General features: G+C 39.2%; 1 protein-coding gene across 5 annotated transcripts in view; it reads left to right on the top strand.

Moving 5' to 3' along the window:
• GBE1 (1,4-alpha-glucan branching enzyme 1) overlaps positions 1 to 15,635 on the top strand; it is a 221,155-nt gene that overhangs the window by 119,956 nt on the left and 85,564 nt on the right. For all 5 annotated transcript variants that reach the window (XM_089682912.1, XM_089682913.1, XM_089682915.1 and 2 more), the window contains exons 9-13: positions 287 to 402; positions 2,763 to 2,890; positions 7,864 to 7,962; positions 8,060 to 8,170; positions 11,426 to 11,597. In XM_089682912.1, coding sequence (XP_089539038.1) covers positions 287 to 402; positions 2,763 to 2,890; positions 7,864 to 7,962; positions 8,060 to 8,170; positions 11,426 to 11,597 — 626 coding nt within the window. The remainder of the gene's footprint in view (positions 1 to 286; positions 403 to 2,762; positions 2,891 to 7,863; positions 7,963 to 8,059; positions 8,171 to 11,425; positions 11,598 to 15,635) is intronic.

The following is a 15,635-nucleotide window of genomic DNA, read 5'->3' as shown; positions in this document are numbered from 1 at the left end:
TAGCTAAGTGAGGGAGAAGAGAAACAATTGTATACTAGTCAGTACCAGTGTGCAAAAGTGTATTTGATTTAGAAGAGTAAATCACCTCCAATGTTGGGTGTCCTATGTATGTGGATGTTGATGCATTATATAAAACTATTAGAATAGTTTTTTACATTTTAGAATGGGGTGCCTTGAAGCTGTCCATAATTTTAAAGTGTGCCTTGAGTGAAAAAAGTTTGAGAAACACTGTATTAACATATAAGACTTACTTTTTCCCCCTAAAATGTTCTTTTCCCCCTAACAGCTGGGAGGTTCTTAGGTTCCTTCTGTCTAACCTTCGGTGGTGGATTGAAGTATATGGTTTTGATGGTTTCAGATTTGATGGTGTTACTTCTATGCTTTACCACCACCATGGAATTGGTAAGTATATTGTTTCAAAAGTAATTTTCTTTTGATTAATCTTCTGTAGCAGTCATTTGTTTCTACTATGGTTAACTGTGAAATACCATTGAAACCTATTTGCTTTTTTTTTTAAATGAATTGAAGTATCTGCAGGTAGGTATTTTTTGCACAACTACACTTAAATCAGAAGTAAACTCTACAACTCTGAGCACCACAAACTGAAAATGATCTTTGAATAATTTTTAATATTTAGAGAAAACTCACCCATCCATGTCTCCATACTTTATTTTGTTGAGAAATCACTTTGTAAAATTTCCCCCGTAGATTTTCTAGTTGCAGCCATCTTGAGTCAGGGCAGATGAGTCATGTATCATTTACTTCCTGGAATCCATTTGCTCTTAGCGTTAGTATGCAGGCAGGAGGGTTTGCTTAGCTGAGAAAGCCCTTCATCCCCTCCTCCAGATGTAAGAAAAAATGCCAATGAAGACTCACAGGATGTATGGCATCATTTTGGCTTAGGCCAGAAACCAGGACTTAACTGAAGAAATTAAAAAAAAAAGGTTTTAAGCAAGTAAATATAACATACTTTCCTATCTATTTACTAATGCTAACAGCATAAGGATTAAAATAGTTGATGTTGATTGAGAGATTTAGTTCCCATTTAAAGGTCGAGCAGCACAGTGGCTAAATGGTTAGCACTTCCGCCTGGCAGCACTAGGGTCGTCGGTTCGAATCCCAGCCACGGCACCACCTGCCTGGAGTTTGCATGTTCTCCCTGTGCCTGCGTGAGTTTCCTCCGGGTACTCCGGTTTCCTCCCACACTCCAAAGACATGCTGGTAGGTTAATTGGCTCCTGTCTAAATTTGGCCCTAGTATGTGTATGTATGAATGTAAGTTAGGGACCTTAGACTGTACGCCCCTTGAGGGTTAGGGACTGATGTGAATGTACTATGTGTGTGTGTTTGTAAAGTGCTGCGTAAATGGACAGCGCTATATAAGTACATGAAATAAATAATAACTAAAAGGTACACTACAGTCAAGTTTGACAATGTTATTTTGCATTAATACTGACTTAGATGACACAGTGGACTTTCTGGGCTGAAGTGTTCATCCTTCATATCTGTGGCTGGCTGTTGCACTTGCTGAAATCGTGTAGTTGCCAGTTTTTCTTCCAAATTGCCCTGTATTAAACTATTCTAAGAAGTCTGCTGAAAAGGCAGTGATATTTATAAAATTGTTATAATATGTAAACCCTAACAGTGAATTCTTGTTTGGTCCTTTTTTAGACTTTTAAATATAATATTGTTTTATCTATTTCTTAAGTAAAGATCTAAGAAATAGTTAAGAAATCTTGTAAGCTGACAACCTTCTGTGTTCTCTTCAAATTCTGTTGTCCTTGAAGAAGGGATCTGGAGGTGTTCTGTAGTCCTGGGTTACAATACTGCTCCTCCAAACATATGTTACAGTGAGTGAGCCTTGTCACCCTAAAACAGGAAGTATGCTTCTTTTAGGATTGCCGGTGAAAAAAAAGGCTTGGAATAAAAAAACTAATGCTGCTACCACATCTAAGGTCTGATAAGCTGCAATATATTAAATGTTTTTGTTCTTGGGTTTAGATAGGCTTTTAGCTAAAATAAATAGAATGGACTTTCTGACTTTAGTATAATTTCACAGTAACCTGGATCAGATTAGCAGTTACTGAGTTTGTCTGGAGTTAGGCCCTGTTCATGCCTATGCTTTATCATTGATGTGCTCTCTTGCAAACGCACATTATTTAAAGTTCAATTGTAATGCACCTAAAATGCAGCACATTTGTAAACAGCCCTAAATCTTTAATACTTTTTAGTGCAGCATCTAAATTTGCCTACCAAGGGGACAATAGAAACTGTTGTATTTAAGTCAGTCTGTGCCCAGACTATGCCCATTAAGCGCTTTAAAACCAGTCAACACATATGTGGGGCGGATAGGGTGGGCTTTAGGGTCCACACGCCACATGTGTTGCTGGGCAGTCAAAGTTTATGTGCTAAGAGCAGCTCTTGGGCCAGACTAAAGATCGGTAGTCGGCATAGTCCATAGACACAGACAGCGCAGCTCTGCCCCGTCCTCTGCTCCCTCGTCACAGGATTTGATAGCCAATGGTTCCCACTGCTGCCTTTTTTGTCATGTGGGGAGGGAGAGAGTCTCCGCAGTTAGGCACAGCGCTGGATTGAGATCGGTCTCCGGTATTAGGGGAGCTGTACACAAAGGGGTTTTTTTTTACACTAATGCAGAAAATGCATTAAGGCAGAAAAAAACTTTTTTAGGAACACTTCAAATGTTATAACTGCACATAATGTTAAGGATGAACATTGATGATAAAAATACTATTTCTATTCTAGGAAGTGGATTCTCAGGTGACTATAATGAATATTTTGGTTTGCATGTGAATGAAGACTCTCTTGCTTACCTCATGCTGGCAAATCACATGGTTCATTCCCAATTCCCAGATTGCATCACAATAGCCGAGGTAGGTTAAGGACTTTTCTTGACAATATAATGCAGTTTAATAGCTACATCTGAATAACAGCACGTAACCAGAAGATAGATTTCAATTCTTCTTCAGAAACTTGACATTTTTACGTTGTCTAACATGTAATTAAATTGAGTATGAAGACTGAATGCAGCATTCAAGACCTTGATGTATTAAGCTTGGTGCGGTTGGGACATTATATAGCTAATTAAATTTTAATTAAAAAGGGACAACCTTCTATAATGTGCTGGAATAATAAGCTAATATAGAGATAAAGTAAAAAAAATCCTCTGTTATTTAGAGTGAGGTAAGTGAATAAGAATTCTTCAGTATTTTCTTTCCAAATCAGTTAAATCTATTTTGAATAGCCGTGTTCCAGATAAATTTAAAAACATTATGGGTTTGTTCTCTATATTCAGCATTGGTATTTCTTTAAAGCTGAACTTAGGCAAATGGCTAAATACACAGATATTTGGCTGTGTACCTTCTAAAGAATTTTATATGTATTGTCCTTACCCTTTCCTCCTGTCTGCATGTTCCTTGATAGCAAAGGAGCACTGTAGCATATCTGAGTGGTTTCGTATCCTACTTCTCCATTTTCCAGTTCTGCTGTAAAGGGATTACAAGAGGTCAGATTCAGGTGCTTACTCCGTTTGCAATAAAAATACATTTAAAGGTCAAGTTCACCTTTTGAAAAATAAATAAATAAATGCTCATTTATTTATTTTTTTTTGCTGGTAAAAAAAAAGTGCATTTATTTATTTATTTTGCTTAGGAGCCCACAGAGCTTTGCATCCATGTTCAGTAGATCAGGGGTACAATGTCCGACTCCTGCACACACTGCCCAGAACCTTCTGCCCATAGCTCTGTACAGGCAGACAGTTCCTGAGCTGTAATGTGAATGAACTGTGAGCGTGCTGATTAGTGTGCCCGTAATTCATTCAAATTACAAGTCCGAATGCCATGGTGGCAGACAGGCTTATAGTTTTTTCATTCATAGATTCCAATGAATGAATGATGTGGCCGTGTGGGCAAAGACTCACAATTTTCAAAATGTGATAGCGGCCGTTTGGAGAAGGGTGTAACATGTTACTAAAGGTTAGCCTTTAATGAGGCCTTCATGAATATAAAAACTGCTTTAATTTGTGTCACTTTTTGTCTGCCTGAAGTTCAGTTATTAATTTAACTTTTAGATTGCATTTTTTGTAGTCTGGTGTATACATTTAAAAACTCTTCCTATAGTCCCTCTTTATATATCAGACTGTTTAGTTACTGACGAGGTAACAAGACATATCAACTAAAGTAGGGGTGCTCAACTGGTAGGCTGCAAAGCCCCCTGGTGTGGCCCTCATGCTCTGGGATGGTGGGTCAGCAAGCCCAGGTCGTGGGTTGCTCACTTGGCATCCCAGAGCAGCAGAGTGGATGGAGCCGGCGTTGGGGGGAAAGCAAGCATCTGTGGAGGGAGCAGGAGCCACATAAGCCGATGATTCCTCTGTAGCGCCAGCTCCTGTCTCAGGCGAAGTGCATTTGGTATCACTCCGCCTTTAACAGGAGGCTTTCTAAGAGCTTATCGATGCCAGCAGAAGCTGAAAGACAAAAATGTTAGTTTCTTAAACATGACATCATTTTGCAATGGATATATTATCACTTTTAAAAAAATATTTATTAGGCTGCTTTCACACTGGTCTGCAGGTACAGTTTAGCTGCACTGAATCATAGACCTGTATTATATCCTGCTGGTTTGGTGTGCATTCTGAATGCGCTCCAAAACTTTGAAATGCAGGAGTTTTGGTGTTCTTTCAGAAATTGTACCACACCCTCAAGATATAATAGAAGTCTATGACAAAGCACAGATAACCCTCAGGAAAGCTGCAGGTGCACTGCGCTGCACCCCCGGTGCTGCTAAACTACAGAGCATCAGTGTGAAAGCAGTCTTACAGGGGGCTCAGGATAGTAAAAGCTTGCTTATATTTGCTGTTTGGGGGGCAGTAAAACCCCATAGTTGAAAAGTGTTTTTGCCACACGCCCCCCAATCACTAGTGTAGCGACCCTGCCCCATGCTCCAGGGGGCCCGTGTGGCCTTCCTGTCACATTCTGTTTTACACTTCGACAGGCGGTGTATACAGGAACTGATCATCTCCATTTCCCTTCTGCAGCCACTGAAAGCTTGCTTTCCCTCTTCTTCCTCCCGACTGCATTCAGTAACTGCCAAAAGAAATGTTCATTATGATAATGGATTGATCTGCACTGAGAAAGAAAAGTAGTAAAGAACTGTGCAGCAAAACAAGCCATGAAGTATAATAAACCCAGCCTAAGCAAACATGACTGCTTCATGTGCATTTATCATTAACTATGACTATTGAACTATAATCAAAGATGCTTTTCAAACATTAGTACACATTTGTGAGATACTGCATATGCACCAAGCTTATCACATTAAAAAAAATTCAATGGCAATGCATTCCCTTTAAATCTGTCCTGATGTGATGGCATAGTGCCATGTTAACTGTCCCATTTTTTTGTGTTCCCTTTGCGGTTTCAAAAGCTTGATTAGTAGGTAAATAAAGTGAATTGATTTTATGTTACTGTTATTTAGGCAGATAAATACACAATAAAGGCATTTTCCATATTGTCAGTGTCCTTGATAAATAGTTGTCTCAGAAAGACAAAAAGCACAGATCTGGACACATTTTTTGGATTGTACACTAACAACCGTAAAATTTTAACTTTATCATGCTGGGTAAGATACTATGTAATGTCTGAAATCAATGGTCATTGAAATAACCTTGTTGCTTATTGCTCAAGCATTGCGGAAGAGAGAAAAAAAAATTTGGAAAGCGTTTTGATGTTCTTGCTGTGCAAGCAGGCAATATTAATTTTCCTAAAAGTAGTCTTTTGGGGGAAATTATCTATCAGGATATGCTGGCTGTTGAATTCATATGCCAAGCTGAAAACAGGATGCAATCAAAGAATTGATGAGTAATGACTGTATTATGGGATTATTGCAAAGCACATAGAACGGAATAAGTTGCTTTGAATGTTCTTGTTAAAGTGTAGGAAACATGTTCTATTTAACAAAAAAAAAATATAAGCACATCGAAGGTGCCTTTGTTCAGATTTTTTTTTTTTAAGAGGAACACAATTATTCATGTAATGAAAATGTATAAATATTAAAATATATATTGAAAAATATGTACTTTTTTAATGTTTTGCCCTGTAAGCCTAAACCACTGTTGTACCTTTTTGATCTCCTGGAACACCATCTCACCTTAAAGAAAAAAAAAAAAATGGAAACTTTGTAGGTTAGCTAAGATTTGTCACACAGGCTTATACTCAGCTCAAGTTGCCATAGCAGGTACAAGTAAACTATATCAAACTGTCAGTTGTATCCCTGAATAGGGCCTATATGTCTGCTCCCCCACCCTGCACTAGATCCTCTGTATAGTGTTACTAAAGGTAATTTAAAAAAAAAATTAAAATAACAAACATGTTGTACTCACCTGCTCTGTGCAATGGTATTGCACAAAACAGCCCGGACCTCCTCTTCTAGGGTCCCCTCTGGCAGTTTTGGCTCCTCTTCTTCCTGTGGCTTTAGAACCACTTTAAAATAGTGATTTGCAATAGAACCCAGTATAATGGAGGTCATACCTAGCTAGTAATGAATGGGCCACCCAATGCACAATTCTGTAGACTGGGGTTGGGGTTGTAAGCTGCAGTTTGGGCAATTTGGAAATAGAATAACACTGGGTTGTGGTTACTTCTTAAAGTGGAGCTCCAGTCTCCTGTAAAAAAATAAATAAATAAAAGTCAGCAGCTACAAAAACTGTAGCTGCTGACTTTTAAAAAACAGCCACTCACCTATCCCTCAAGCCATCGGTGTCCTCACCCCAGTTGGGCTTACCGTCTGTCCTCTGTTCCCAGCCCTAGCATGGGAAGTGGGAGCGGGTACCTGTCAGAATTGGGAACCCACTTCTCCAAGGTGCTAATGCTTAAGCAGAGGACGAGTCATTAAAGTGGAATTTCCTCTTTTGGGTGGAGCTCTGCTTTAATCATGTAGTGTCATTTTAAAAATCAACTGTGGAGAGAGCATGCAATTTCAAAAAAGACTATATAGTATCTTCCAGTGTGGATTTCTTTACAAAATGTCCCTTTGCTCCATAGTACTTACTGGAGCTTTCAGAGTGCATGATGTAATCATCTCCTTTGGAGACAACTGAGCATTTCCTTTCATGCATCTTGTCTTCCCTCTGAGTGTGTATTTGTTGAAGACAGATATTGCTTAACATGATGTGTTGGAAACCACCAAAGAGCACCCAATAATATGTAATGATCTGCTTGTCGGCAATCTGAGCTCCCTCTCCCTTGGTGTGCCAGTTAGTCTTATTGGTGTTTCAGAAGTGTAGAGAAAGGGAAGGGTGGTTACCGGTATACCCAACAGTTCTATGCTACAAGACATTTGGGGCTATTTACACTCCTTTGCTTTAGGTGTACTTTTTTGCATCTTACATGGCATGCAGGCTATAATACCATTATTTTCGGTTATATAGTTCACACAAATGTGTTTTCATGCAGTGTAATTACATAGGGTTGAACTTATGGGGAGTTTCATGCAAGAAATAGGAAGTCCTCCTGTCCCTTCCTGTTAAAAAAACAAACATTAATATGTGTTAATGCAAAAATGCAGCACTTGATTTTGTCAAAACAAATCATGAAAATCCATGATTAAGCAGAAAACACAAACATAATTTAGGCGGATCTATACATTACTAAACTCCCCTGCATATCCCTAGAAAAATATTTACGCTCTTTTTAAATTTTTTCACATACTGCAATTAGAATGTCAGAAAGTATAAGTCGATAATTGTTGCTGATGATGCATTTGTTTTTTTTTCATTTCCTAGCCTGCCTTTTGCTATTTTCAATAAATAAAATATATGTGCCATAATGCAGCTATTTGTGTTTTTGTTCAGGATGTATCTGGGATGCCAGCACTTTGCTGCCCTACATCCCAGGGAGGTTGTGGATTTGACTATCGACTAGCAATGGCAGTGCCTGATAAATGGATCCAGGTAAACTCTTTACATTGCGTTTTATGGAATTGTATATCAAAGCTAAGAAATTTATTGTACAGTATATGTAGTAACTGTGCTCACTTTTTTAATGCAGATTATAAAAGAGCTGAAAGATGAGGAATGGGATATGGGAAATATAGTATATACACTTATTAACAGAAGATACAATGAAAAGTGCATAGCCTATGCAGAAAGCCATGACCAAGTAATGTATACTTTTACAATTTAAAATAAAAAAATATCCTTTATATTTGACATTATAGGTATGGGATTGATATATGTTGTGTTAATCGGTAAATGCAGTACTCCTTCAAATGCATTTTCCTGCATTTGAGCCTGGTTTGGATGCTTCGGTGCTGATTCACAGATACATTTGCAGTTCAGTGATTTAACTGGCTTCAGTCTGCTTTTACTTTCCTGTTGATTAGTATGGAGACAGAAAAGCAGTTCTGAAGTGAGCAAAAGCATGCGTAAGCAGGCCTTTAGGTAGACACATGCACCTGTTTCTGTGCGGAACAGTTTATGCAGCTATTCTATGTAAAGAAAAGATCTGTATGCTTACCGATTATGAAGCCGCTCTAATCTGTTCCCATGATCAGCTGACAGCGGCGGCTTCTGTGTAGAGGTGGGACAGCTGACAACGGATGCCCTATAGTAAGTCTATGGGTGACATCATCTCCCAGGTATTTCCAGCCATTGTCGGAAATCCCTCCTGTACACAGAAGCAGCCGCTGGAGACTGGGCCTGGAGTATCTTCAGAATAGGTAAGTAAAATAATCTTTTCTTTACAGGGTTAGATAGAATAGCCTTAGAATGGGGTGGGACTAGTTTAAGCCTTAGTTAGGTTTTGCCTGAACTTCCACTGTACGATACTTATTAATGTACCAGTCATTACTGCTTAGTACAGAGATTGCATTGACTGTTGAGAAAAGTCTGTGGCTATCTTCAGTATACCCAGTAAGGTTCTCATGTCTAGCCTGAATTAAATTGCAAGCAAATTGTTTGAGCCAAAATCAATACAACCCTCTTCCCTAGCCCCCACAGTACAACTAGGTAGTGTACATCCTGGCCCCTCACAGGTCCATGCTATCTCCTTTGACAGCTGGCTGCAGCCCAGCCAATAGAAGCTGCCCACTCCTATGTACTAACATCTCATAGACTTGAATGGGATGCTGCTCCATTCAACTCTATTGGACGTAAGTGCCCAGGTGTTGGCTGTAGTGTGGGAGGTGTCGATGGTCATAGAAGGTAGGTGTGCTTTTGCTGGGATTGGGGGTATCTAATTGTACTAAGAGGACTGAAAGGATTTGTCCAAAACATTTGTTTGTACTTTAGGTTTGTTGGATGAGACCTTCTTGTATAAGATTCCTCCTGAATTGTATGTCTATGTCCCTGTTCTAATAGCTGTGACCTAAGTCGCAGTGACCTTAACAAAGGTTCCATCACTACTTTTGTGCGACTTGCATTGAGCTGTATGATTGAAGTCGCCTGATGTGGCAGCAAGTTGCACTGTATAGTTTATGTTAAAGTCACGCTGGTGTGAGCCAAGAAATGAGGAGCCCATTCGGTGCCGTTCCTAACCAATAAGCATGTTACAGTATTTCACACTTACTATTCATTATTAAAGAAACTTCTATTTAGCTAAATATATATGATGCTGTTGCTCCCCTTGCCTGTGAAAAGACAGTTACGTAATTCTCATGCCAGTAAAGTGATTTTAAAGTATTTCTCCAAACACAGTATTTTTCCTTGGAAGGGTTAAAAGCCCTGTCTGGTTTTCACTGCTCCCCAGGGCTCGGTTAGTAAGATTTCCCCTCACTTCTTTTCCTTATGATAGTGGTTTCATCCAACAGGGTATAAGGGTATTTCTCTAACAGCAACACACAGCTTTTTATTTCTCTCTTTGTCCCTCTTTCAGATTTTCCCTCAATTTCTGTTTGGTAAAATGTTGTCACAAGTAATTATAGAGATTATCTTTAACAAAGCCCCAAGTAGTAAGAATTAATCAGGGGTTTCTAATCCTTCCCTATTCTAACTTCTTTGGTTGCTGCATACTTGTTTTGAGTCCATAATTTGAAAAGTGCTGAATCTAGATAGTCAGCCAACTATAGAATTTGTTGTAGGAGGGCTGCTATTTCATACCAGGTTTCTTTCCTCTTCTATGTAACATAAGAGGAGGAAGTGCTTGAGTCATTTTGCTTCTTTATTTCTGACTTCAGAGACAAATAGGCAGTTGATAAGCAGAGTGGCCATACCCCATGCTTGTCTAAAGCAATCTAATTTTTTCCATTTCTTCAATCAAATGTTCTCGTTGTACAAATTCCTTATGTGGGATGGTCAATTCTAAAGTAGTTGTACATTTTAGTTTCTAATCATATCAATATTTAACCTGTCATTGGTTACATTGCAGATGCATAGCTCATTCAATATAGTTTCTGTATTAAATGCATTACCACCCTGTCTGGATGTCTCAGGCTACTGTCCAAGTATTAATATTGAATATTGTTGTTCTTCTGTCTCCTAGATTTTTTTTGGTGCTGCACTAATTACAGGAGCCTGTGGCTTTGAGTCAATGACAACGTGCATATTATAGAGCTAAAGCTTTTATAATTATAAAACTGCATAATGAGCCATTTTAGCTTCATACATCCCACCCCTACTGAATACAAAATAACTGATAAAAAGTTATGTGTGATTGTATATTAGATTTGTACATCACATTCATATTTAAAAAGAACATGGGATAAATACTCAGTGGTATTGAACCCAAATATTTATTATATTTCAGCTTAGATGTGATGGCTGCATTCTTTTTTTAGGCTTTATTTCCACCTGGTGATCCTGCCAGTAAGTTTGTATTTTTGTTTTTTTTTCCTCCCTGCAAATGTATCAGTGTTGAGACAAACCAATTAACACTTGCAGGGATGCTTACAATGATCAGATTTTATTCATGTAAAACCTTTATCCCAAAAACCTTTGACCATTCCTGGTCAGGACAAAGTAATGGTAGATGAACATATGTATATAAAGAAAAAAGTAGGTGTCATTATAACTACAGCAGCATGATGGATGAAAGCAATTACAGCTAAATGTCAACTATATTATAGGTAAGCTTCTGCTTCCTTACATGTGATTTTGTACTTGTGTCATTTTGAATTGTACAGGGGGTGCTGGGACCCTGCATCCTTTGCCATGAAAGTACCTGATTGATAAAGCCTTTTGAAACAGTGACATTTTTGATTATATACACCCGTTGGTTGCATTCATTACTGCCTAAAACTTGCTGTGGATTCCAGTGTTCTAATTCGGCAAAAAACCATAAACAGACCTTCGATGATCTTTGGTCCTATAAGAATAGTCTGCCTGTGTATCTGTATGGTAGAGTAACGGTACATTAAACATTTGCATTTAACCTTTGTTGTAGAGAGTAATTTAAACTGTTCATTGTTTTTCTGACTAGGCACTGGTTGGTGATAAAACACTGGCATTTTGGTTGATGGATGCAGAAATGTACACCAATATGAGTGTCATGTCTCCTTTAACACCTGTGATCGATCGAGGAATTCAACTCCATAAGATGATCCGTCTGATCACCCATGCTCTTGGAGGAGAGGGATATCTCAATTTCATTGGTAAGTGCAATTAGAACAGAATCTGTTTTGAATATACCACTGCTTGCCTAAGAGCATGACAGAGACGGGAATGTCTGTATACGCCAGGGCTTGAAAAAAGCCACTCGCCAAATGCAAGGAGAAATTCCTTTGTGGCGAGCGGCTGCGAGTGGTGAGCACAGATGAAGCTTGGAGCGACTGCACCTGCGCTCCAAGCCTCATTGTGAAGCCGAGTTCCGGTTTCCGGCTTCTGCGGCACCGCCGCCAAGGGGACAAGTTCAGGAGACGTCCGCTCTTCTCCGCTGAGAGGAGACACCCTCTCCACCGCCGCGGGGGACTCGGGGGGACAGTAAGTACTGTATACAACATGTCCTATCACTATAATGGAGTACAGGGGAGCTGGGATATACATTACTGAGTAATGTATATCCCAGCTCCCCTGTACTCCATTATAGTGATATGACATGTATATAGTATGTATATCCCAGCTCCCCTGTACTCCATTATAGTGATATGACATGTATACAGTAATGTATATCCCAGCTCCCCTGTACTCCATTATAGTGATATGACGTGTATACAGTAATGTATATCCCAGCTCCTCTGTACTCCATTATAGTGATAGGACATCTATACAGTAATGTATATCCCAGCTCCCCTGTACTCCATTATAGTGATATGACATGTATACAGTAATGTATATCCCAGCTCCCCTGTACTCCATTATAGTGATATGACATGTATACAGTAATGTATATCCCAGCTCCCCTGTACTCCATTATAGTGATAGGACATCTATACAGTAATGTATATCCCAGCTCCCCTGTACTCCATTATAGTGATATGACATGTATACAGTAATGTATATCCCAGCTCCCCTGTACTCCATTATAGTGATATGACATGTATACAGTATGTATATCCCAGCTCCCCTGTACTCCATTATAGTGATATGACATGTATACAGTAATGTATATCCCAGCTCCCCTGTACTCCATTATAGTGATATGACATGTATACAGTAATGTATATCCCCCCTCCCCTGTACTCCATTATAGTGATATGACATGTAGACAGTAATGTATATCCCCCCTCCCCTGTACTCCATTATAGTGATATGACATGTATACAGTAATGTATATCCCAGCTCCCCTGTACTCCATTATAGTGATGACATGTATACAGTAATGATTACTGCATACATGTCATATCACTATAATGGAGTACAGGGGAGCTGGGATATACATAATTGTGTACAGTTTTATATTTCGGACTATTTATTCTAAAGAAAAATTTAATTTCATAAGCTTTAAGGGGGCATGGTTGGGGGCGGGCCGGGGGTGGGGTTGGGGGCAGGCCTGGGCAAGGTTGGGTGGGGCAACTGGTGGCAAGTAAGTTTTGTGACCGGCTAGTAGGTCTGGACTCAAAATTTTAACCCCTGGTATACACCATAGCTTCTCTGCCATTCCTTCTGTTCATTGCAAAAAAAAGGACTTGCATCCTGTGGACCTCCAGTACAGGGTATCTAGTGCAGCAGTGAATAAAACCTATAACAGTCATGGGCAGTGTTGACGTGAAAGGTCCCTCACTCCATATGTTACTTGCATGTGATCACCCAATTAAACAGTCATAATCTTATCTACAACTAAGCCCTAATGGGTAAAACACATTAGAGGGGGACTTTCCTAGGACGGGGTCTTTCCGTTCAATGCCTGTGGATGTTCCATGCAATAAATGTTGATATCAGTGATCCTAATGGTGTGCGGCGGCTTCCTCTTTTTTGCATCTAGTCATAATATTAAGTTTGCATATAAGCATATACTGCTTTTCCATTTACAGGTGTACCTCGGTTTACAAATTTAATGCGTTCTCCGGGACGATTTGTATTGCGAAAAATTTGTAAACCGAAACGTGGTTTCCCATAGGAATGCATTAAAAACCAATTAATCCGAGGTGAGAAAAAAGTTAAATAAAAGTCGCTGTCACTATAGGTCAATGCTGGTTTGTAAATGCAATTACTGGATTTTTTTTTCTTCACTATAGCTCAGAGAATCAGCTGTCACTTTCCCCCCAGCTAAACGAAAGAAAGTTTCCTTTTCATTTATTTCTCCAAGTTAAAAGAAACAATGTTTCCTTTTAGTTTGTTTCCAGACATAAAAGAAACAAAGTATCCTTTAGCTCGTGGAAAGTGACAGCTAATTCTGTGAGCTATAATGAAGAAAAAAAAAATCCGGCAAATGCATTTAAAAATCGGCACCAACATACACTTCGTATTGTGAAAAAAATTTGTAAACTGAGGCATTATTTTCAATGGATTTTCATTCATAAACCAAAAATTACGTTAACCGAAGCGTTCCTAAACCGAGGTATACCTGTATATCCATTGAAAGATAAGAGATTTTCTTTACATTTTAAAATCTGAACTCTGGACACAAGAAAAAAAAAAATCCTCAATAGCCACTAAGGATATACATCCATTCTGTGTACACCAGATTTTCAGGCCCTATTACACCCCAGTCACACCAAATCCGACTTTGAAATCGTATGACTTCACTGTAAGTCGCAGGATTTTAAAGTCAGATGACATGCCAATTTCAGCTGCGATGTGCAAGACATTTATTGCACTTCTATGCAAACCTCACCAAAAGCAGTGCATGTACTACTTTAGAAATCAGTGTGGCTCCGACCAAGTCGGAACTGCACCAATATGACCGCTGTCATTGCGAACACTAGGGTATGCAGCTTGCAAGTTGCATGGCATGCAAATCGCATGCCAATTCGCATCCAGTGTGACCAGGGACTTATTAACTAACTAATTAAAAGTAGAGGGGACATTATCACTGTACTGCACATAGTCTAAGGAGGCTGCTGTAATAACCCAGCAGGCCCTCCCACTACACTCTGCCTGCAGAAAACTACAGGAGAGGACGGATACAAGTCAGCCATCCTGCTCAAGTAGAGAAAGCAGCAGTGACTGGTCTGTATTATAGGAAGATCCTTCACAAAGGAAAGTTTCACACTGGATTGCTGCACATATCTAGAAGAAATACAAAAAGCACACCAAGATTCAAGTAATGATACACATGACTAACCTTTTCTTATCCCGGAGTTCAGCTATATGCAAGGTAATAGACATACACAACTGAAATACGTATTTGTGAACTCTGTTACCAGCTGAAAGATTTATAACTCTGTTCAGCCATTCTTTGCTCTATATGTACCTTTCAGACAGCATAATCAGATAGGTGTCCTCTGTTTTTTTTTTTTATCCTAACCTAAGTAATACAGCTTGGTCACCGATCCCTCTCAGTCAGCTGGACAGTGGAGGAGCTCAGCATACCAGTTAGGTCATAACTCTCAACACTCAGACAACACTGTGCAATATACAAACAAACTGTGCTTAGTACAACAATAGTAACAAACAACAAAGAGTGAACAAGAACAGCAGGGCTCACAGATATTTGAATGCCCCAATACCAAAATAGTCTGCAAAATACGTGTTGCGTTATTCACATACTAAATTGTGATTAAAGTCCAAAATAATCATAAGTAAAAAAGTCCACAATGATTGGCACACTTCTAAATAAAAAAAAATTCACCATGTTTAGTGCTGAAACTACCACCAGCGAATCTGCTTACCAGATAGTAAGACCCCAAAGAAGGAGAGGTCTTACAAAGCTCTGAACTGGTCCCCAGCAGGATAGATGGTTATCTTCCTTGAATGTACAGGTGATAGCCACGAAGGTTAACTTATCCCACAGCTACTTTAACTGAACCCAGGTAGGATGTATATCTCATCTTCACTTGTAGTGGTAATCACCATCAGCATATATGCACTCTCAAATACATAAAAAGAACAGAAAGGCCCACATAGTATAGTGATCCCTGCTTTGTTTATTAAAACCAAAGACATAAACTCACAAATGTGGATTAGACAGACTGCTTATTCAAACACTGCCACTCGTCCAAGTCGGCATAATGACGTCACCACTTAGCTCCACCCTTATGCATTTTGTCCTACAGAACATCTTCAAATGGAGACACTGTGCAATGCCATGG

Source organism: Staurois parvus, unplaced genomic scaffold (assembly GCF_062004578.1).
Source record: "Staurois parvus isolate SC_StPar_1 unplaced genomic scaffold, SC_StPar_1.0 ptg000299l, whole genome shotgun sequence".
Classification (NCBI taxonomy): Eukaryota; Metazoa; Chordata; class Amphibia; order Anura; family Ranidae; genus Staurois; species Staurois parvus.
The sequence above is the reverse complement of the archived record's forward strand: the minus strand, read 5'-3'. Positions and strand labels throughout refer to the sequence as shown.